This window comes from Anser brachyrhynchus (assembly GCF_964034855.1).
Source record: "Anser brachyrhynchus genome assembly, chromosome: 26".
NCBI lineage: Eukaryota > Metazoa > Chordata > Aves > Anseriformes > Anatidae > Anser > Anser brachyrhynchus.
The window spans coordinates 2,273,678-2,296,642 of NC_137719.1; the positions used below are offsets into that span (position 1 = coordinate 2,273,678).

The window sequence follows — 22,965 nt, forward strand, 5'->3', positions numbered from 1 at the left end:
CCCAGTGCCACCAGTTGGGGCGGGTGTTGGAGGCTGGGAGGATCCCTGCTCCCAGTACGGGGTATATCCAGTATGGGGGAGCCCCAGTGCTCCCAGTATGGGAGGTACTCCCCAACTGGCACCCCTGCACCCCCAGTTTGGAGAATAACCACCCCAAGCGGGACCCCAGTGCTCCCAGTTTGGGGAACACCCACACACCAAAAGCACCCCAGTGCTCCCAGTTTGGGAAATATCCCCCCGTCCCTCCCCAGCACCCCCGAGTTTGGGGACCCCCAGGAGGACCCCAGCGTTCCCAGTTCCCCATTCCCTCCCCCCAGTGCTTCCAGTTTGCCACCCCTCCTCCCAGGAGGATCCCAGTGCTCCCAGTGCCCCCCCCCCAGAGGATACCAGTCCTCCCAGTGCCCCCCCCCACCAGAGGATCCCAGTGCTCCCAGTTTAGGGAATACCCCCCTGCCTCTCCCCAGCACCCCGAATTTTGGGGACCCCCAGGAGGACCCCAGCGCTCCCAGTTCCTTCCCCCTCTCTCCCAGAGGATCCCAGTGATCCCAGTGCCCTCCCCCCCCGGGTATCTCAATGCTCCCAGTTTACCCACCTCTCCCCCCTGGAGGATCCCAGTGCTCCCAGTTTGTCCTCCCCACAAGGACATTGCTCCCAGTTTTGGGAACACCGACACCCCAAAAGCACCCCAGTGCTCCCAGTTTGTGGAATATCCCCCTGCCCCTGCCCAGCTCCCCCAGTTTTGGGGACCCTCAGGAGGACCCCAGTGCTCCCAGTTTGCCCCCATCCCAGGAGGATCCCAGTGCTCCCAGTTTGCCTCCCACCCCACCCCAGAAGTGCCCCAGTGCTCCCAGTTTGGCGAATGCCCACGCCAGCATCATCCCAGCGCTCCCAGTTTGGGGATTACCCCCCCCTCGCCCCTCCCCAGCACCCCCAATTTTGGGGATCCCCCAGGAGGACCCCAGTGCTCCCAGTTCCCCCCCCCAGAGGATCCCAGTGCTCCCAGTTCCCAGTGCTCCCAGTTCCCCCCCCCGAGGATCCCAGTGTTCCCAGTTTGCCCACTCTTCCCCCAGCAGCGCCCCAGTGCTCCCAGTTTGGCCCCCAGAGCTGCACCTCCTGCACCCCAAAGCTCTCCCCACCCCCGCGCCCAGCCCCGGGGACACCGGGGGGGGGGGGTGGGGACGGACACCGGGGGGGGCACCGGGCGGGGACACCCCCGGTGGGTCCAGGCGCCCCCCGGAACGCCGCAGCGCGGGTCTCGGTTTCCGGGGGGACCCCTTTCGGCGGGCGCGCTACGGACCGGAAGCGGGGTGCGGGGGGACCGGAAGCGCGGGCGGGCGGGCGGGCGGTTGCCGTGGCAGCGGTGTCGGGGCCGCCATGGAGGCGCTGACGGAGCTGTACGACCAGGCGCTGCTCGGCATCCTGCAGCACGTCGGCGGCGTCGACGAGTTCCTGCGCGTCCTCTTCGGCTTCCTCTACCGAAAAACCGACTTCTACCGCCTCCTGCTGCGGCCCGGGGACCGCCTCGGCTTCCCGCCCGGCGCCGCCCAGGCCATGGCCCTGCAGGTACCGCCGGCGGCCGGGCCCGAGACGGGGGCGGCGGGGGCGGGGACGGGGACCCCCGGGCGGGTCCTGAGCCCCCTCGGACGGGTCCTGAGCCCCTCGGGAGGGTCCTGAGCCCCCCCGGCGGGTCCTTTGCCCCTCAGGAGGATCCTGAGCCAACCCCGGACGGGTCCCGAGCTCCCCCGGCGGGTCCCGAGCCCCCCCGGAAGGCCCTGAGCCCCTTGGGAGGGTCCTGAGCCCCCTCGGCGTGTTCTTTGCCCCTCAGGAGGGTCCCGAGCCCCCCCGGAGGGGTCCCGAGCCCCTCAGGAGGGTCCTGAGCCCCCCCGGAAGGTCCTGAGCCCCTCAGGAGGGTCCTGAGCCCCCCAGATGGGTCCTGAGCCCCTCAGGAGGGTCCTGAGCCCCCTCCCGGCGCAGCCCCGTGAGCACCGGGTGGCTGCAGCAGGGCCCCGGCCGTGCCCCGGGGCTGCGTGGGGCCGTGGTGCGGCGGGGAAGGGGCGAGAGCCCTGCGAGCGCAGCGGGGAAGGGGCCCGGCGCTCGCCCTGCTGCGTCCCTGTCCCCGCCGCCGGTCCCGGGGGGGGGAGGGGGGGGCAACGAGCCGGGACCGGGGGGCTCAGAGCCTGAAGTTCGGGCCGGGAGCCCTGCTGGGCGCGGGGACGAGCGTGGAGGTGGCGGTGTGTGCGTGGGGCTGGCTGCAGGTGGTCCTGCGCCGCCCTGGCCCCGCCACCCAGCCCTCCCGGCGCCGTCCCGGCGGCTCCTCCTGCCCCACAGGGACCTCGTCCCCCCGCGGGCCGGGCGGCACGGCTTCTCGCTGCCCGAGCCGCCGGGGGCCGGTCCCCGAGGGCACGGCGGTGGCCAGGAGCTCGACGCCCAGCTCCCTTTGCCCCCCTTCCAGGCGTTCCAAGTCTTCGAGCGGATGGCCCGGCAGGATGACGAGAGGAGGCACCGAGAGCTGGAGGCGAAGCTGCGGAAAAAAGAAGAGGAGGAGGAGGCCGCCGAGAGGGTGCGAGTGGCCCCGGCCGCCCAGGAGGTCGAGGTGGAGACCACGGTGGAGCCCCCCGGCCCCGCGGGGGAGGCGGCGGGGCCGCAGGATTCGGCCGCCCCGGCAGCGCCCAGCCCAGCGCCGGCGGAGCCCCCGGGGGCCGCTGCCCCCGCGCAGCCCCAGCCCGCAGAGCTGCCCACGTAAGGGTCCCCGTTACGCTGCCCCCTTCGCGGTGGGGGGGCTGGGGGGGGCACCGAGGGCCCTCTGGGGGCGTCCTCGCGGCCCTCTGGGGGCGAGGGTTTCCCTTGTGGGCTGCAGGGGGGGAGGATGGGAGATTCCCCGGGTAGGGGGGGATGAATTTTGGGGCCAGGAGCTCCAGGCGCCATTCCCGTTCCTCACGGGGACTCGGCGTTGGTGCCCCCCCCCCCCCCCAGCCCTGCTGGCGCACTCGGCTCAGGGGGCATCAAACTCCGCGGGGGGGCTTTGTGGGCGGCCGCCCGCTTCCCCCGGCCTTGCCGCCTCCGAGCAGCCTCCGTAGCTCTTTGTTTTTGCCAAACGTCCTCATCTCAAAGCCCCCCTGGGCTGCGTGAGCGCCGGGAGGGGGCCCGCGGGGGCCCGCTCTGCCCCTTCCTCGCGTCCCCCTCGGCGCGGAGCCCCCAGCGCCTGGCTGTGCCGCGTCGCCCCCGGCCTGCGGCGGGATTTCCGTCCCCGCCGGGCCGTGCCGCAGGGGCACCGGCCGAATCCCGCGCCGACCCCTCCCCGAGAGCCCCTGGCGGCGGCGGGGCCGGGCGGGGAAGGGCGCTGAGCGGCTCGGTGGCGTGGGGAGGAGGACAGGGGGCTCGCGCTTGGCTCGGCCGCGCTGACGCGGGATGGAAACGAGCCCGGACCCCAAACCGCCCCCCCCCCCCCGGCAGCCACGCTCCGCTGCCCCGGGAGGGGACGCTCGTCCCTGGGGCTGTCGGGGCGACGCCTCTCAGCCGCGCGGGGTTAACGGGGCAAAAGCAGCCCCGAGGGGGCCGCGCAGCTCGTGGGCCTTGCCCCTCGCAGCCCCGTCCTGTGCGTTTCAGCCCCGATTCGTCCCGGAGGGGAGCGGGAGAGGGAAGGGCGGGGGCGATGGAGGGGCTCGAGCCCCCCGTGAGCGTTCCCGCGAGGTTTTAATGTCGGCCCCTTGCCGTCAGGGCTGCGGGACGGGAGCTGCGGGGGTGAGGGGTGGAGCAGGGGCAGGATGGGGCCGCTGGGGAGTCCCGCGGTGCGGAGCTGCCCCCGCGGTGCGGAGCTGCCCCCGCGGAGCCGCCCCCGAGCTGCCCCTCGCCCCCCCGAGCACCAACAGGGCGAGAAGCAGATGCGGCTGCCCCCGCGGCTCCCCGTCCTCGCCGCGTCCCCGCTGCCGCCCCCAGCACGCCGCTTTGGGGACCCCCCCCCGAATATTTGCAGCCCCCCCCCCCCCCCGCTGCTTCCACGGCTCGCGTGGGGCAAGGGGAAGGCGGCGGGGCCCCGAGCGGGGGCAGAGCGGGCCCGTGCCGCGGCTGTAGTTGGTTCCTGCTCCTCTGGGGGGCACCGGAGCCCCCCGAAAGGCGGCGGGGAGCGGGAGCAGGACTGGCGGGGCGCCCCGCAGGCTGCCAGCACCTCACCCGGCCGCGCCGTCCCCCCGCGGAGCAGCCTGGGGACGAGGGGCGCGTGGCTAACGCGCGGCCCCGGCAGCGGGAAGGCAGAGCGCAGGGAGCAGCAGGAATGTTTTCCACCTCCCTCCCTTCCTCTCCCCCCCCGGTGAAGCAAACCAAAGGGAGGGGCAGGGCCCGGCCCAGGTCCGCAGAGCCCCGCGGAGCGCCTCGGGATCATGGTGCCTACGGGGGGAGAGCGGAACCCGGCCTGTTCTGCACCGAAAAAAAAACCAAACACCCGCTCCCCGCGAGGATCGGGGTGTTTTTGGGGCCACCCCGGTGCTCGCGGCCCCACACCGGGGCTGTTTTATGGGGCTGGTGGTGCTGCCGCGAGCCATCGCTGCGCCTGGTGCCCCGGGGGCTCAGCACCCTGTGCCTAACGCCCCCTTCTCGCCACGAGCCGTGCTCGGGGCCCGCTCTCCTCCCCTTGTGCCGTCGCCTGGTGGCGGTGGCAGTGCCAGGTGGGACCCGGGGAAGGCCCCGGCGCGGAGCAGGGAGGTTCGTTCTCGGGGAAGCCCCCCCCAAGAGGAAGGGTTTCGGGGTGGGAAGGTGCCGAAGGGTCCCCAGCCCGCGTCCCCGGCCTCCTCCCGTGAGCCTGTTCCAGGAGCGGAGGCCGGGAGGGAGCGGGGCCGCCCCCCCAGCGGCACGCAGCGCGGCGGGCGCCCGGACTGCTTTCCCCCCCCGAGCCCCCCGCGGGTTTTCCTGCTCGGCTCAAGCCCCCGCTGTGCTCCCGGCCTGACCCAGGAAGCCGGAGCCCCCCTCGCCCCGTGCCGAGGGGCCGGCCCGCCCTGCGTCCCGCTCCCGTTGCGCCTGGGGGTGCCGGGGGAATTCACCCCCCGTGCGGCAGAGCCCCGGCGTGAGCCAAGGCCGGGCGGGCGCCCACGAGAGCGGCCTGGCCCCGCTCTGCCTGGCCCCGCAGCCTGGCCCCATGTGTCCCCAGGCACACGAGGAGGAGGAGGAGGAGGAGGAGGAGGAGGAGGGCAGCGCCTGGTGACGCTTCCCCAGCGCTCTCCCCCTGCCTCCGGCAAATCGCGGGGCAGCGGCTGTCCGAGCCGGAGCGGGCGCCTGGCGTTTGTTTTCTCTCGGAGGATTCCTTTTTTTCTCCTCGATTCCCCTCACACCTCGCCGCTCATCCCCTCGTTGCACGGGGAGCGGTTCCCCCTTCCCTTCTGCGCGCTGCCCGGGGTCTTTTAGTCCCGCTCAGCTCGTCCTTCGCCCCTTTTGTCTCCCACTCCAGCAGCCCTGTCCTTCTCCCGGCCTTTGCCCACTGCTGCCCGTCGGGGTTTTCCCCTTCCCACCCCGTTTCTCCACCTCCGGGCTGCCCCGGCGGCTCGCCAGGGCCGGGAAATCGCCTTGGAGCCGCGCACCCCAAGCGGCACCGAGCCTTCTGCATCGGCAGCAGCCCAGCTCCACGGCAAAGCGTCTTTCTGGGGGGGGCTGAAACGCTTCAGCCGGAGGCGGAATTCCCCCAGCCCCAACGCCTGGCGCGGCCCCCGGCCGCAGCGAGCCCCCTTCCGGCCCAATTTGCCTTCACGGGGGGTGCGAGTCCTCGGGCCGGGGCGCTGAGACCGGCAGCCGAGCGTCAGCTCCCCTGTCACGCACCCCGTCGCTCAGGGCTCCGGTTGCCCTGCCAAGGTAGCGAGCTCCAAAATTAGGTCCCCGCACCAAAAATAACTAAATTAAAACCTATAAATTTATTATTTTTTTTTCACCTCTTAACAAGCAGAAAATCCCAGGGCTGGAGGCCGGGGGGACAGCGTGTGCCTGATTCTCAGTTAGAAAAGGAAAAAAAAAAAAAGCCGCCTGCTTGTTTTAACGCTGCGGCGGTCGCCCGCGGGGGAAGGAGGGCGGCGTGGAAAACTACCGGGAGCAGTGCGGGGCCTGGGGTGGGCTGCGGGGCCGTGAGGGGTTGGGGGGGTCCCTGCCCCACGCTGCCCGGCCCCGGCCCCTCCCCGGGGAGCCGGAGCCGAACCCAGGGCGGTTTGGCCTCGCGCCGGCCCCTCGGGGAGCTCCGCGGCCCAGGCTGTGCGAGCGGCAGGCAGACAGCGGCGGTCCCGGGGGGACTTTGCCCGCCGGTGGCGCGTCCCGCCGTCCTTGACCTACATTTCCCAGCAGCAGGGAGATCCGGGCCCTCCGGTGACGGCTCCGCGGCCCTCCCGCCGTTCAAAGTCGCCTGGTGGCAGCGAGTTGGCTCTCCTGAGCGGCTCCCGCAACACCCGGGAGATCAGCAGCGAAGGCCGAAAGCTCCCCCGAAAGGGCTCAAAGCTCTGGCGGGGCCGGCAGGAGCGGGGCGGCGCGTCCCGGGGCGGGGGGGACCCTGCTGCGGGCAGGGCCGGACCCGCCGGGCTGCGGGGCCGGGTGGTGAAGGCGTCTCGGTGCTCCCTGGGGTCCTCGGTGGAGCCCGCGCCGCGCGGGGCGGCGTTTTGGGGCCGAGGGGACGGCGTCGGCTGCCTCCCGTGGCACGGCATGGGGATAAAGGGCGCCCTCCAGGAGCAGCTGGGGGGGTCTCCCCCACCGGCCCCCCCCCACCTCAATAGGACGCAGCCAGGAAAAGCCCCGGGGCCGCCCCGGGTCCCTGCCCTGCTCCCGGGGCCGCAGCGCGCCGGCAGCCGGCTGGGTCCCGGCACTTGTTTACTGCGGGTGTGCGCTGCGCCGTGAGGGGGGGCGAGGGGGGGGCTGGTATTCAGCTCGCCGAGCGCTTTGCCGGAGGCCTAACGGGGTGAGGTGCACAGGGAGCCGGGAGCCTTCCGGGGGCACGAGCCCGTGGCGAGCCCTCCTCACGCCGCGGCGCTCCGCCAGCAAAACCGAGGGCGGCTGAATGCGAGGTGCCCGGCGAGCCGGTGCCGGGAGGCGTTAAAGCCGCAGGAGGGGGGAGGCTCCTCTCGGCTTGCTGGCACAGGCAGCAGCAGGAGCGCGGGCCCCGTGTTTTCCACGCGTGTGATCCGTGCGGCGGCCGCGCCCAGCGCCGCGCTCCTCGCCCTGGACTCGCTGCCGGCAGCGGCCTCGGCGCGGCACATGGGGTCGTTACGCCCCCAGCCCGGTGCCTGGTGCTGCGGGAAATGCCCCCCTTGGGTCGGGCATGCGGGCGCCGTGTGCCTGGGCTTCTCTGTTCCTCGCTCGCTTGGCACTTCGTTACCGCTTGATGAGATCTTTCCATTCTTGGCAACCTCTCGGGCCCGAGCAGGGTTTCGCGCGCCGCGCGGGGCCGCTGGCGGAGGGCCGGGCACGGGGCCGGGCTGCTCGGTCCCTGCCCTTCGCTGCAGGGCTGCCCTGTACGGCGCTGCCCTCCGCTTCCCCTGCTCTGCCGGGGGGAAGGTGGCGGGGGCAGGAGAGGCCTTTTGGGGTCAGGATGTGCTTGCAAGACCCGGTGAGGGGTGCTGGGGACGGCAGGGGTGCTGCCGATGCCTCCTTCGGCCTCCGTTTCGGTTACTGGGCCTCTGCAGCGCCCGCCCGGCCTCCCCGCACCGCCCTCCCCGGCCGTGCCCCGTGGTGCCTCTGCAGGATGGATGCTGCAAGTGCTCACAGCGCCTGGGTCTGAAAAAAATGGGATTTGAAGGAGAAAAACGCGTCCCCGGGGATGAGGCCCGAGCCGACTCCCTCCCGTGGCACGCCCGGCCTCGGCACCCCCTCGGGAACGGCCGCGCTGCCGGATCGAGCGCCCAGCGCCTGCGTCCTGGCCTGGAAACTCCTCGAAGAGGAGCTCTGCGAGCTGCCCTACTTCTCCCCGCTCACGGCGTCAAAGCAAAGCCTTCGGCGCTCGGTCCCTGCCCCTGGCCGCGCGCCGCGCTGCTGGCGCAGAGCTGCTGCCGGAGCTGCTCCCCGAGGCGGGCGGCGGGTTCGGGCGGGCGTCCCCACGCTCGCTCTGCGGCCGCTGCGGCGGCCGCACGGCTCCGATCGCCTCCGATCGCCGCCCCGCGGCGCTGGAACGAGGAGGGGCGCAGAAACGTGCACAGGGCGAGCGGGGAACTCGCCCCGAGGCCGGCAGCGCTGCCGCCTGGCCGGGCCCCCCCGCTCCCTTCCGCCGGGCCCCGGCCCCGCACCGCCGGGCTCTGACGCGGTGACGGCACCGCCGGGCGCTGCGGCTCGGCGCGGTGCGAAACAGATTGGCTGCTTCTCGACGGCGCATTGTTAAAGGTTTCACCTCCCCCAAAATGACACATGGCGGGCAAAAATAGAACAAGACAGAACACACAGACCCACCCACGCCATCCCCACCACCCGGCAGCCAAGTGCACGCGGTGCCAAAGCCCGGCTTTGCAAAGCTGCCGCTTTTTCACCCTCCCTCTCCTCAGCCCCGCTGCCACCTGCCGCCGGCCCGAGCGACCGCCGCAGCGGGCAGATGGCCGTCCGCTGCGCTCCGCGTCCGGCCCCTCCGTCGGGCTCCTTCCCGTTGTCCTCAAGGATTCAGCCCTTGTCCGGCGGGTCCGAGGACGGAGCTGCCTCATGGAAGAGCTGCGGCCCGAGGCTGACGAAGGGGGCTGCTCCCAGCCGGGGATCCAGAGCCGATTCCTCGAGCGCCACCGGCACGGAGGGCAGCGTGTGCTAAAAGCGTGCTCGGACCAGGCGAGGATCCGGGCAGAAAGTCTCCAGACAAGGCGCCACGGCTCCAGGAGGCGGTGCGGGGACGTCAGCCTCCTGCCGGAGACCTCTGGCCGCGCCGAGGCCCGTGTCTGCCACCCGGTGCCGCGGGGGAATTCGCCGCTTGGCCTGCTGCTCCGTGGAGGGCGCGAGGGACGGCGCCGACAGGCAGGGGGCTGGGAGGAAAACTGCCGCCGCCACCAGCTCCGCGGCAAGGCTGGGACGAGAGAATCGCGGTGGAGACGTGGCAGAGCGCGCCCTGCCTCAGTTTCCCCGCGGAAGGAACCCAAATGACACCGACTGCTGCTGGGGCAGCTGCGAAACCCCTCGTGCCTGCGCGCTGCGGCACCGGCGTGCTCGGCGAGGTCCCTGGAAGGCTAAAACCTCCCGAAGCGCCTTGTCCTGCGTCCGCCCAGCCCCAGCACCTTCCTCCCGAGGAGGAGGAGGCGCTCAGGCCCTGCCGTTTGCAGCCGGCGCGTTACCACGCCTGCCTTTGCGCGGATGAGGTTTCTCCCCGCTCCGGCCTCGCCGGCTGGAGGCAATTCCACGCCACGCCTCCTCCCCGGCGCCTCGCCGGCGGGTTTCGGAGGACGCCGAGCTCTGCCTCGTGCCGCGGTGTCACGTCCCAGCGCGCCCTGCGGGGCTGGACGCGGGGCTTTGCTGGCCACCAGGACGTGGGAGTCGGGCGAACCGGCGGCACCGTGGGCCACGGCAGGCGGGCGGTGCCGCGGGACGCCGAAAATCCCGCGTGCGTGGCCGCCCGCGGAGGTCACACCGGTGCAGGGTCGGGCTGATTTTACAGAAACGCTGCAGGAAGGGGAAAAGCAGCCGGTTTTCGGCCCCGGAGGGGGTTTCTGGTTCACCACGCGGCCGCTTGGACGCCTGCTCCAGCCCCAAGGACGCGGGGCAGAGGCGGGAGCAGCGCGGCCGGGCCGCGTCCACGCGTGGAGCCCACAGCACAGGGACAGCCCCCGGGGCCGCCCAACCCCTGCCCTGGGGACACGCCACCTGCGGGTGACATCAACGGGGCACGGCTCCGGTTCTCCCCAGCCCCGGTGCCCGGCCGGGAGCCCGGCGGCCGCTCGGGGCCCGCAGCCCGTTCGCCTCCTCCGGTCTGGGGGCGGCTTGGAAGCCGCCAGCTGGAGCCAACCAGCGCGAGCGCCGGGTTTCGGTGCTGCCATGCCAACCCCGTTTCCATGGCAATTGGCACCCAATGGGCGAACGCCAAGCGAGGCCAAAATTCCCCAGAAAAAGGGCCGCCGTGCCCCCCGAAACCGCCCGCCCGGTGCCGCCACGGGCCGGGAGCCTGCGGCCGCTCGGCGCAGAGCCACGGCGGGACGCGCGCGGCCGTCGCCGGCCACGAAGGAGGAAAAAAATCACCCCCGTGTGTACGCAGACCCCTCCACAAACCCCTCCGATCGTCTCCCGAGCCTAATTTAATTAAGCCCCTTGGATCTTATGTAATCCTCGGGGCGCGGCGCTGGCTGGAGGCCGCCCCCACCCGCTACCAGCACAGGCCCCTCGGCGTGGGGGTGTCGGGACTGGCCAACCCCCCCTGGGGCCGCTCGTCCCCTGCGCCCTTACGGAAAGCGCCGCGGCCCCGGGCCGAGTGCTCGGTGCGGACCGAAGCACCCCAAAACGGCTCTGCCTTCTGGTAGGGCCGCGGCTGTCGTCGGGACGCGTTTGGGTTCGGTTCCCTGCTCTGCGGGAGGTTTTGGAGGAGTAGGTCCGCAGCCTGCCGGAGTCAAAGGAAACCTCCCCGCGGCATATCAGGGGTTGCTTATCAGTCTGATAACCCCCCCAGGTGCCTCCTCGGGTGTCTCTGGAGGAAGCACCCGTCTCCCCGCGAGCCCTTTTTGTGGTCCCATGCGCATCGTGGTGCGTGCCGTGTCCGTGTGGGGCCTCTGGGCAGCCTTCTCCCTGCCCCGTACACCCAGGGGCCGGGCTCACGGGGGCCCTGCCCTCCCTTCCTGCTCCCTGCTCCCCCGTTCCTGCCCTCCCCGCGCTCCGATCTGCCCCGCGCTCAGCGTGTCGCCTCTTTTCCCCTCCCCAGGAGACAGGAGCAGTTCCAGACGAACCCCGACAGCTACAACGGGGCCGTGCGAGAGAACTACGCCTGGTCCCAAGACTACAGCGACCTGGAGATCAAAGTGCCGGTGCCCAAGCACATCGTAAAGGGCAAACAGGTAAAACGGCTCTGAGGGTTTGTCCTCCAGCACCTCCCTCTCCCCCTGGGTGCCCAGCTGCCTCCGAAGCCGTGCGTGGGGCGGGGAAGGCTCCTGGGCCCCCTGCCTGCCCCTCAAGCTGGGGAGTGGGACGGGGTCGTGCCTCGTTCCCGTTGCTCAGCGCCCCAGCGGGGCTCCTTGGCGCTGCCAGGTACTTTCTGTGCGCTTTCCTCCCGTTCCACCTCCTGCGAGCTCACGGCCAGGTTTCCGAGCCGTGCTTCCTGCTGCGGCCGCCTGCCACGCGCGCTCGGATGGGGCTCGCCCCCCCCCCGCCCCCGCCCCGAGCGCCCAAGCTGCCGGCGCCGCGCGAGGAGCCTGGGGACGGGCGCCGCTTCCCCGGGAGGTTTTCAGGCTCAGAGCATGGCGTGCCTTTGGTCGGCGGTGGCACGGCTCCTCTGGCTCGGGAGCGGGATCAGGCTCCGGGTTTGAACTCTGGGGCCTTTCCCAGCGCCCCCCTGCCCGCGGCAGAGTCGGTATTTTTCCACGTCGGAAGCCCGCGCTCCCCCACCTCCCGTTCTCCTCTGCTTCCAGGGCAGCTGCAACGAGTGCGCTTGGGTTTTGTTCGCCGGCTCCAGCCTACACAGCTCCTCGCCGTGCCAACGCAGTGTCGTTGGCAGCAGCGGCCCGGACTGGAGGGGCGATGGAGCAAGCGGCTGTCACGGGGACGGCAGGGGCACCGCGAGACGCAGCGTTCCCAGGGGGTCTCTAAAACAAAGCCGGGCCGCTCCTTGGAAGGGTTCGGGGGTGCCCGGGCGGATGTTCCGTCCCCTCTGGATCGCGTTGCGATCGCGATGCCTCCCCCTGCCCAGGGAGGTGCCAGGGAGCTGTGCCCTTGCCAAAAAAGCAGCGTCATGCTTTGTCTGCCCCATCCTCCGCCACCCAGGGATGCGGGGGCCTTGCAGGTGCTCCGAGGAGCTGGGACAGGACGTGTTTTTCTGCCCTGTCTCTCCTCTGCTCCCTTCAGGCGGCTCTGGCGTGGGCGTGTTTGCTGCCAGCAGCCCCAAACGCCCGCAGCTTCACATCCCTGCAGCCTCCTTGCCCCAAACCCGCCTCCCTCCGCACTGCCCAGCCCCGCGCCGCGCGATGCCCCGGGGTGAGTTTGATTCTGCTGAGCCTGGCCCGGGGCCCTGCCCGGCCCTCTCGGGCAATCGAGGGCTCCGACGTGAGGCTTTCCGTGTCCTGCCGAGGCGTCTCCTGCTCCCTGCTCCCTGCCTCCCTGCCGGGGCTCCTCTTGGCGCCTCGCAGCCAGGTTTTCATTTCGCAGTGGGTCCTTGCATCTCTTCCAGCCGTGGGGGCTGCGGGCTGGGTCATGGGCCAGAGCTGGCTGCTTCAAAGCGATTTTGGAGCTGGATAGGCTTAGGGCACGGTGTCGATGGCTCCTGCAAAACAGGAGCCTTCCCCTGCATTCACCACGCAGCTTCATCGTCTGCAAAATTTATCGGCTTCTTGGCTTCTGCCTGCCAAGGCGAGATTAAAAATCTCCCCCGTTCGGTCCCCGGGCTCGCAGCGTGCCCGGCTCTAATGCCGCTGAAAATCTTACTTATGACACTTTTTGGATTCAGGCTGTTGCTATGGCACATTTTCGCTCGGGCAAGCTGAAGGTTTCCTTGTATGGAGCTCCACAGAGTGTCCGTGGAGCAGGATCGGGGGAAGGGGTAGGTGGGAGCGCTTCCTTTACGCTCCGCGCCGCTCTGATCTACTTACAGGCGCAACAGGGGCCCGCGGAGCCGAGCGCTTCCCAGGCACTTAAATAGAGATAATGACAACAGCCTCTCTTTTCCGCCTGGCTCGGAGGAGATGAGCTAGATTCGCTCCTAGGTTTGTGTTTGCTTGTTTGATTTGCGTGGGCGGGCGTGGGCGTCGTAGCGCGCACAGAAATCACCGCGCCGCGAAGCCGCGGCGGAGAGCTGGGCCCCGCGCTCGCTCCCTCGAGGGGCGCGGGCGGCCTCGGAGCCGTGGGCTCCTGCGAGCCCCCCGGGGCTGGTTCCCTGGCGCGAGGGCTTCCAGCCCCGCTGCAGCTCCCGTCCCCGGCCGCCTCCGCAGCCCCCCCGGTGCCTGGGCCGGCGTGCCCGGGGGGGGGCTCACGGCGAGGAGTGGACGGCGCCACGGCTTCGCGCTCCGACCGATGGCGTGGGCGAAGAGGCCGCACGGAGGCTTGGAGCTGTTCTTCCCTCTGGGTCTCTCCGCTCCCTTCTCCCCTGCCTTTGTCTCCCCCCCGCTGCCCTTTGGGTTACGGGGGGGCACGCCACGCGGTGCAGCAAACGGCAATCCCTTCCCTAGCCCCGGCCTCCTCCCCAGTACTTGCAGCCCCGCTGGAAGCGTTGCAGCCGGTTTCCCCGCGCCGGGACGCTGCCTGTCCGGGCCTGCTGCCCGCTGCCAGAGCTGCCCCCCCCAGCCCCACAAGCCGCCCCGTGCGGCCGCCTCGGAAGGAAGCCTGCCTCGCCTTGAATCGTCCCCTTCCCCTCGGATCCCGCAGCCGTGGCGCTGCGTCTGCGCCTCGGGCACCGCCGCGGGGCTGGGGGCATCGGACCCCGTTCCCCTGAGCCCCTGAAGGTGGCGGGGCTGGGGCTGGGGCCTGCTTTCACCCGGCCTCCTCTGCTCCCGTCCAAATGGCGGTGGCTCCTCGGCCCCGGCCGGGCCGGGGGCTCTGTCGGGCGGCAGCGGGCATGCAGCCGTGGTGCCGGCCCCGAGCGGCGCGGCTCTGCCCGGCTCCTGCCTGTGTGGTGCTAGTGAGTCACTGGAAATCTCCTAGGTAATGGATAATGTAATAACGTTTCAAATGAGATCTGCAGAGCAGGAGGAAGATCTGGGGGAACTCTGGGAGAGAATGCAGGCAAATCTCACCGCAGTCTCCTCCTCTCGGGCGAGGGACCGGAGGGCTCCGGCTGCCCCTCTCCGGCCACGGCCTGCCCCAGCCCTGCTCGGGCTCGGCGCTGGCGCGGCTCCGTGCTGCCGGGAGGGGAAGGGAAGGGAAGGGAAGCAGCATATGGCCTGGCCTCTTTGGAGACCGAGGCAGCGCCGTGCCACCGGGCGAAGCCACAGTCTGCCTCTGTCCCCCCGGGGGGAGCCGTGCCACCTCCACGGCGGGTCGGAGCAGGGTTCCCCATATGGCTGCTGCGGGAGGGAGCTGGCCACGTTCCCGGGGACGGAGCTGCCTCGTCCCCGCGCCCCTCGCAGCCCTCCGGCACACGTCCCTCCGCACGCAGCCCTCCGGCACACACGGCAGGAGCTCGGTCCGAGCCCAGCACTGGCTCTGCCACAGCTGTAGGCCGCGGGCTCAGCGGCCAAACGAAGCCAAGGAGCGCGCCTTTGGGCTGGGGCAGCGGAAGCCGGGGGAGCTGCGGTGTGGGGCTGAGCCTTCCCGGGTCAGAAAGCCCTGAACCTGCGGGTCCCGGTGTTGGCCACGCACACGCCGTGCTCCTAACAGCTCGGTCGCAGCGAGCGGGCACCCGGCCCCCACGCGCTGTACGGAGGACGCCCGCATTGCTGGTTTTCTCTGGGGGGAAACTGAGGCATGGGGAAGTGGCTGCGGCAGAGCCAGCTGGCGTGAGTCCCTCCGGGGCTCTGTGAGCCGGGCCCTGCTGCCTGCCGCTCCCAGGAGAGGTTTCCTTTCTTCTCCGAGCTGCCGCTGTTTGCTCTGAAGTGACGGTGGGATTCCCACCCTGCCGCTCCGCGCAGCCCTGATGGCTCTTCTCGCTCTCTCATCCCCGGCGAGTGCACTTGACCCGCACCCCGACCAGCGCGGCGAGGAAGCGAGCGGGAGCCTTCCTGCTTATTTTCCCTCTCTGTGTTTCCAGGTGTCTGTGGATATCAGCAGCGGCGCGATTCGCGTAGCGGTGCTGGAGGGCAGCAGCCAGCGCGTCCTCATGGAAGGGAAGCTCACGCACAAGATCAACACGGAGAGTTCCCTCTGGAGCCTGGAGCCGGGGAAGTGCGTTTTGGTAAGGGCTGACCGCTCCCGCCGCCTCTCTAAACCTTGGCTTGCAGCTCCCTTGGGCTTGACCTGGAAATCCGGAGCAGCTGGAGGCTTGAGCCAGACCTGGACGTGTCCCACGCCGCCTTTCCCTGTGCAATGTCCAGCTCGCGCTGCCCTCGCCTGCGTGCCGGCCGAGGGGAAGCCCCTGTCACTCATTCCTGCCCTGCGCTGGGTTTCTCACGCACGCTGCCAGCCCTGCTGGGAGCCGTCGCTGCGGCCGCCGCTCCCTTTCCCTTCCCTGCCGCCCCAGCGCCGCGCGCCTTCCTCGTCGAGGTGGTTTGGGGGCTGGTGCTGCCCGGCAGCTCGTGGCTGCTGGGTTCCCAGCCTCGTTACGTGTTTCTGGCGTGCTCCAGCCATCCAGGGCTGGCTCTGCTCTCCGCTGGGCTGCGGACCCAGTTCCTTGCCCCAGCCGGAGCTGTCCTGGGCTGCCCGTCAGCCTGGGGCCCCGCGTGTCTTCCACATCAACCGGCTGCCAAATTCTTGTGAGTGCTGGGGCCGCCTGGAGCGGGGTCTTGGCACCTGGTGCCATCTTTGCCTTCTCCTTCCCAGCCAGAGACCTCCCCGGAAGCGTTTCAGGAGCTCTCAGGGGCTGGCACCAGCCCCAGGAGAGGTGCCGGGGCCAGGGTCCGGCAGCCGCAGCGGTTCCTGGCCCTGCACGGGGCCGCGAGGTTTCGAGGCAGCGCGCTCACCTCTCGCCCCGCTTCACAAGCGGGGCAGCTGGCGGGTGCCCGGAGCCAGGCCCCGCAGCGTGACGTCGGGTGGGAATTTTCCGCTGGATGCAGAAGAGCCGAGGGAGGTGCACGGAAAAAATGCGCTGGCGCTGCCTGGCTGCTGGGCAAACCCCGGGACGGCTGCCCGGCTGCCAGAACCCCGAGGGCCCTGTCGGAGGGAAGAGCTCCGAACCCGTCAGGCCATCCAAAGGGTGTGCAACAGGAGGCGCTGGCATCCGTCGTGACCCTGTGTTTTTAAAATATCCGCAAGTTTCTTGAACGTCGGCCGCTCTGGGAAGGCGCACAACGCGGGGAAGGAGCGACGCCGGCCAGGAGGAGCCGGCCCAAGGGCGGCTGCGCCGCGGGAGCCCCCGGAGCGCGTTCCCGGGACCAGCGAGGGAGGCGGTGTTTGGTAAAGAGCCGGCGCCGGAGGAGGACGGGAGCAGCGCGCGGGCGGAGCGAGACTCGGGGCCTCCCGGAGAGACCGCGGGCAGCGCGAGGAGCCGGCCCCTCGTCTCCAACCCGAGCTGGAGGCAAGAGCCTCAAATTAGCACGAGCGCAGCAGGGTTGTGAGGATCTCCAGCTGGCTGCCAACATATTGGCGGTGGGATGAAGTTTCTCTTGAAGAATTGTAAGGTAACTGGAGCAGAGTGAGTAATTCTCGCCCGGGAGCGTCGCCTCTTCCCGTGCGCAGAGTAGCCGAAGACTCCTCGCGGTTCATTCATGGGAGCCGCCCGGCCGCTCGATGCGCGACAGCACCCGCAGCTGGTGCCGACGGGTGCGCTTCCTGCCCCCCCCCCCGCGCGCCTCCACGCGTGGCACAGCTCCTGGCCGGCGCCTTCATCCCGCGAGCGTCCTCATCGCCGCACCGCGAGGCGCCGGTGACGTCCCTGCGGGGATTCGGGGAGGGGACGCAGCCGGAACTTGCGAGGTGCCGGCGCTGGAGTCGCCAAGATGCCGCGGGGCGCCTCGGGGGCTCTGTCCGGAGAACAGCCCCGTGCTCGTGGTCCTGATCTGGTGCAGCCCCTGCGAGCTCGATCCCAGCGCTGAGGCTCGGTGGAGGTGAAACCTCTCCCGCCTGGTCCTGTCCCTCGTGGGGGGCCGTAATCGCCCTCCCCTCTCCCCCAGCTCTTCCCCTGAGCAGGTCGATTTGCCCTACAGCCCCCCCGGCGTTCCCCTCGATCCCTCCCGCTCTCAGGCCCCGAGTGCCTCCCCGCTGCTTGGCACCGGGCCTGCCCCCGCCGCCGGGGCACCGGCGCCTTCCTGGCCTCGTCCCTCGGCACGCTCACGGCTTGTGCGAGCGCCCGGCCGAGGGAGGAACCCAGCGGGCCTCGTTTCAAGGCCGCGTGCTCCGCCGGTCCCCGGGTGCTTGGTCCACGCCTGCTCCCGCCCGGGACCGTGTCCCCGGCCCGCGCCGGGCCCCGGCTCTCAGCCCCGTGCTCTCCCTCCCCTGTCACGCCCGCTCGCTTGTCAAAAGCGAGATGAAAATAGATCCGCATGAGCTGTTTTTAGCAGGCTCCGCTGGGTGTTGTGCACAACACGTTTTGGGATTATTTTCGTTGGTGGGGATTTTTTTCTCCCTCCGTTCCCTCTCTTTTTCTCCTCCTTTCCAACGTTTCTTGTCCAGGCTTGGGCTTTTGTCTCCGAGCCCTGCCTTGAACGACTCTTACAGCCTTCAGCTTGTTGGCTCCCGAGCCGCGAGGCCAAGGGCACAACGATCCGTGGCGCCCCCTGACCTCCGCGCGCCGCCGGGAGCGCCGCCCGCTGCCGTCCCGGTGCCCCCTCCACGGCCTCTGCCTCCTGCCGCCTGCTGGGCAGGGCGCTGCTGCCGCCTCGGGAGGGAGGCAGGCGGTGAGAGGTTGTTCTGCCGAGACCTACTTACGTCCCTTGGCAGCGTCTCTGACAAGGTGTTTAGGATCGGGGAGGAAACCTCGTGCTGCGGCGCAGCCCAGCTCCTGCAGCGAAGGGCTGCGTCCCTCCCGGCGGGGCTGGGGATGCAGGAGGAGGGGACACGAGGCTGTGCCCGTGCTGCTGCCACCGCTCAGCCTCTTGGTGTGCCGCCGAGCCGCCCGTCCCCGCCCGCGGCACGCTGCTCGCCCTGCGCTTCGCACGTCCCCTGCGTGGGGACAGCCTGGTCCCCTCGGGGTGGTCTCAGACACCTGCCCCGGGATCGTTGTCACCGCGGCACGAGGACGCCGCGGCTCAAGGACACCACGGCACAAAGACACCACGGCACGAGGACACCACGGCACGAGGACACCACGCCAGCTTCAGCCGCGGTGTGCCCCCCATCGCCTCCTTCCCCACGGCGCCCGGTTGCACAGGGTGCTTCTGACCCCGCGGGCGCCTTTGGCATCTGCCAAAAAAAAAAAAAAAAGAGCAAAGCAGAGGCGCGAGGTGCTGCCTGACCGAGAGCCCGGCACAGCTGCGGGAACCCGATCCTGCCTGCGGCAAAAGGCCGCCAGCACCTCCAGGAGCCCCCAGGGCTGGGCAGAGCCACTGGGCTGGGCAACTTGGAGCAGCAGCTTCGAGTCTGGGCCAGGCCTTTGCCTCTCTCGGAGCGAGCGGCATAACCAGGTCGCCGTTTGTCCTTGTGAAGGAGCCCTGTTGGCGCCGTGCAGCCCCTCGGGGCTTTGCGTGCTGCCGTGTGCGGTGGGGCTGCAGCTCGCAGGCACTGCGCCGCCCAGGCTGAGCGTTACAGGGCCGGCCGCCGGCCGCCTGCTCTCCCCCACTCGCCCTCCTCACACCCAAGCACTCGCTGAGGCTCCCTCCCGCATCCCCGTCCCCACAAGCTCTTGTAGCCCCCGTGCCCAGCCGAGGGAGTCGAGAGGCAGAAAAACACCCAAGAGCTCAACCCGAGCCCCGCAGATCCCACCCTGGAAGCCGAGCTGCCTGCAGCACGCTGTCCGGCACCGCTGAGACCCAAAAAAAAACCCCAAACCCGAGCTGGCAGAGCTCCGCCGAGCCCCGCGGGCAGCTCGGAGGCTCGCGTTTGAAAGTGGGACTCCAGCCTCGGAGCGAGTCCCAATTTCGGTTCTCCCCCTGGAACAGGGGGGGGGGAGAGCGAATTCCCCCGCGCGCGCAAGGTGGGCTGCAGAGGTTAATTAATTGTTGTTCGCAAAGCACTCGGCGCTGGAGCGATGCACACCGCGGAAAAGCTGGCGAGGAAATGAATAATTCTGTCCTCCTAGCAGGGTGGGAAGCGGTATGCGGTAAATAAAGCGAGGGCCACGCACGGGGCGGGGAGGAGGAGAGGGTTCCTGGGTCGCCGCGCGCGGCCGCAGCTCCTCTGCCTCTCGCCGGAGGCTGCAGCCCCCCGGGGGCTTCCTTCCGCATCCCACCCGGGCTCTTCATCCAGGCCTGGCTTCTCGTGGGGCGATCGGCACCGGTGGAAGAAGGGGATGTGGTGGGGAAGGGAGAGGGGAAGGGTTTTCCTTCCCGCCTGGGTGGGCAGCGGGGCTGGGAGCCCCTGGCGCCGTTATCCCCCACGGAAAGCGCGACTGTGCGGTCAGGAGGAGAAGGGGCTCGCCCGTCTAGCTGGAAAAACTGCACGCCTTCCTTCCCCAGGCTGGAATATTTTACCGGCTCCGCTCTCCCAGAAGGATTAAGCCCCAGCCACCCCCTCCTGCATTAATTGGTTCCTTTTCTTCGCACCAGGGAGAGCCGCCCGGCTCCGTGTCGCTAATGGCCGCCCGTGCTTCCCCTCCAGAGCTGCTGAGCTTCTGGGGAGGCTCGGCTAAATTGTATTGTCTGCCTTTATTGATGATTTTGCAGAGGCGCCGACGAACGCCATAAATCTTCCCTGCTGCTGGGATTATTGCGAAAATAATATGGGAAAAAGCAGCCCACCCCTCCCTCCGTGCGGAAAAAAATAAAAAGGAGCGAGTCGGGGCTCCCGGCTGGAGGCAGGACGCACCCCGCTCACGCCGGCGCTCGCCCCGGTGCTCGCGGGCACCCAGCACTGCCGCCCGGCTCCGCGCTCGCCCGCCCGGGAGGCTCGCGGCTCGCTCCCCCGGCGGGGCAGGGGCCCGAATCCCGGGCTGGTGGCAGGGGGACGTCCCCTGCGGCGCGGGCCCTGCAGGCGGGAGGCAGGCGCTGGCGGCAAGCACGGGCGGCGCGGAGCGGCGGGTGACATTTCAGCCTCCTTCGCCGCCCACGCGCTCGCACGCGGAGCGAGCCTCGGGGGGGAGCCGGGGCGAGGGCGCTTTCTGGGTTAGCGCAACGCGAAGCCGCGGCACCGCGAGGCCGATGGCAGGGCCGGGCTTTCTGAATCTTCCCCCACGGCACATCCGCACGGGGCCCCGGGTGCTCGGCTCGCCCCCCCCCCCGGAGCAGCGCACCCTCGGCTGCTGGAGGATGCCGAACCCAAAACCGGGTTTTGAGGTCCCAGTAGCTTGAGATGGGGCAGCAAAGCGCCGTGCTGGGGAGGCACCGAATCCCCCAAGGAGGCACCGAACCCCCCAGGGAGGCACCAAACCCCCCAAGGAGGCACCGAACCCCCCAGGGAGGCACCGAACCCCCGAGGGAGGAGGGCTCAGGCTGCGCCGTGGGAACACGGCTTGACCAAAGAGGCCATAAAAAGAGGCGGGGGGGTCCCCCAAACCCCTTGGAGCGCCGTGGGCGTCTCGCCCCGCTCTTCCAGCCGTGGGAAGGGGGCAGCGGGAGGGAATCCCACCTCAGCCGCGCTCCGGAGCTCCGGTGGCACCGCTCGCAGATGGGCCTGGAGAGGGGGACCCGTCCCCAGGGCAGGTGGGGGGGGGGCTCTGTGCCCCGCTGCCCTCTGAGCCTCCTGTGGTCACCACTGTCCCCAGATCAACCTGAACAAAGGGGACGAGTACTGGTGGAACGCCATCCTGGAGGGCGAGGAGCAGATCGACATCGACAAGATCAACAAGGAGCGCTCCATGGCCACGGTGGACGAGGAGGAGCACGCCGTGCTCGACCGCCTCACCTTCGACTACCACCAGAAGCTGCAGGGCAAGCCGCAGAGCCACGAGCTGGTAGGTGCCCCCCGCCCCCAGCAGGGCCGCCTTCCGCTGCCCAGCACCGCCCCGGGCAGCGGGTGCTTGGCCCCACACCTCCCCTGCTTGCGTTGGCTGCAGCCGGCGACGCGGCCCCATAGTTCCCCGGCCTCCCTGGGCATCACTGCCTGCGGGACGGGCCCCTGTTTTGGCACAAAAACGGGGCTTTGGGGCCATCCCCAGCCTGACGGGCGCCGCCGGCTCTTTGCAGAAGGTGCACGAGATGCTGAAGAAGGGCTGGGACACCGAGGGCTCCCCCTTCCGCGGCCAGAAGTTCGACCCCTCCATGTTCAACATCTCCCCCGGCGCCGTGCAGTTTTGACCCCGGCGAAAAGCGGCCGAGCGACGAGGCGAAGAGAGAGGAGCAACCCACCCGAAACCCGCCGCGGGACTCGGGGCCTCGCGCCCGGCGCCCCCAAACCCCTCGCCAACGGCCGGGCCGCGCACCCACATCCCTCGGCACCGGGGCGCCGGCACCGGCCGGGCTCGGCGTTTCCATGTGCGTGCGGAAAATGCAGCTTTACGCCCCGTCACCACGGCAACCCGAGCGGCTGGGACCCTTCTCCTCGCCTCGCCTCGCGCTGGCGACGGCTCTGTTGTTTTTCAGGAATAGACGGAGCTCGCTGGGTGACATAATTATTATTTTTGGTGGTTCAGGATCCTTCTGGGTTTTGCTTCTGGGGGTGCGGATCCCTCCCTACCCCGGCCCCGCACCGCTTCGCCCCTCGCACGCAGAGGTGGCCGGGTTGGCCCCGGCGGAGCTTGTGGGGTCGGGGGGGCCCCGTGCCCCTCCTGCGCCCGCCCGGCTGCCCTGGGCCCCCCCAGTGTTATGGGGTCGGGGGCCCTCGTCCTGCCCCCGCCTCCCCTTGGGCTGCAATAAACGCGTTTCTCTGAGCACGGGGCCTGCGAGTGGTTGGGGGACACTGCCACCCGTGGGGGACACTGCTGCCCGTGGGGACACTGCCACCCACAGGGACACTGCCACCCACGGGGACACTGCCGCCCGTGGGGACACTGCCACCCGTGGGGACACTGCTGCCCGTGGGGACACTGCTGCCTGTGGGGACACTGCCACCCACAGGGACACTGCCACCCACGGGGACACGGCCGCCTGCGGGGACACGGCCACCCACAGGGACATGGGCACCCGTGGGGACACCACTGCTGGTGGGGACACTGCCACCCATGGAGACACGGCCACTTGTGGGGACATGGCCACCCATGGGGACACGGCCACCCACGGGGACACTGCCACCCACGAGGACACTGCCACCCACGGGGATACCATTACTGGTGGGGACACGGCCACCGATGGGGACACGGCCACCCACGGGGACGCTGCCCCCCGTGGGGACACCCCTGCTGGTGGGCACGCCGCCCCCCCGGGAGACACCCCGGTGTCCCTCCCACCCCCACCGCAGGCCCAGGCCGCCCCTGCTGCGGTGTCCCCCGGTGCTCCGGCCACCGGGGTCCCGCGGGACCCGTTCCCCCCCCCACCCCGTGTCCCCACGGCAGCCCCCCCCGTCCCCGTCCCCGCGGCGAGGCACAAATAGCAGCGGGCTGCGTGCGGCCCCCACGGCCGCCCACGGTCCCCATGGCAACGGCAGCGCCAGCCGCCAGCCGCCCACCCCTGCTCGCCCCGCGCCCGGGGGGGGGGGGCCCCGCGCCCACGGACCCCCCCCCAGGGGTGGGGGGCTTTGGGCCGGGGGGGGGGGGGGGCGTGGGTTTGGGGTGCGGGGTCCCGGCCCCGTGTGATTCTGCGGGGGTGGGTGGGGGTGGGGGAGATGGGTGCCCCCCCCCCCCTCCATGTTATGGGGTGCCCCCCCCTCCGGTGTTGGGCACGGGTGGGTTTTGGGGGTGTCCCCCCCCCCTCAATTTGGGGGGTGAGGGGGGATTGTGGGGGGGTTGTTTGGGGTGAGTGGTGCTTACGGGGGGAGCACGGGGGGGGTTGGGGATCTTTGGGGGGGGGATCCTTGGGGGGGGTTGTGGGGGGATGGGGGGGCTGGAGGGGGGGGTGGGGGGATTGGGGGGGCTGGGGGGAGGGTACTGGGGGGGCTAGGGGGGGTGAGGGTATTGGGGGGGCTAGTGGGGGCTATTGGGGGCTGGGGGGGGGTGGAAGGGGGGGTGGCTGGGGGGAACTGGGGGGAACTGGGGGGGTGGGTGAGGGTATTGGGGGGACTCGGGGGGGACGGTATTGGGGGAGGCTAGTGGGGGGCTGGATGGGGGGGTGGATGGGGGTATTGGGGGCACTCGGG

The 22,965-nt window shown here is 70.5% G+C and overlaps 1 protein-coding gene across 1 annotated transcript; it reads left to right on the forward strand.

Annotated features, from left to right (window-relative positions):
- The first annotated feature begins 1,318 nt into the window (after positions 1-1,318).
- NUDCD3 (NudC domain containing 3) lies at positions 1,319-21,604 on the forward strand. The gene is made up of 6 exons (XM_080568184.1): positions 1,319-1,563; positions 2,453-2,739; positions 10,832-10,964; positions 14,801-14,944; positions 20,501-20,689; positions 20,922-21,604. The coding sequence occupies exons 1-6, from the start codon at positions 1,375-1,377 to the stop codon at positions 21,030-21,032; spliced, it is 1,053 nt and encodes a 350-aa protein (XP_080424310.1). The 5' UTR covers positions 1,319-1,374; the 3' UTR covers positions 21,033-21,604.
- The last annotated feature ends 1,361 nt before the right edge of the window (positions 21,605-22,965 follow it).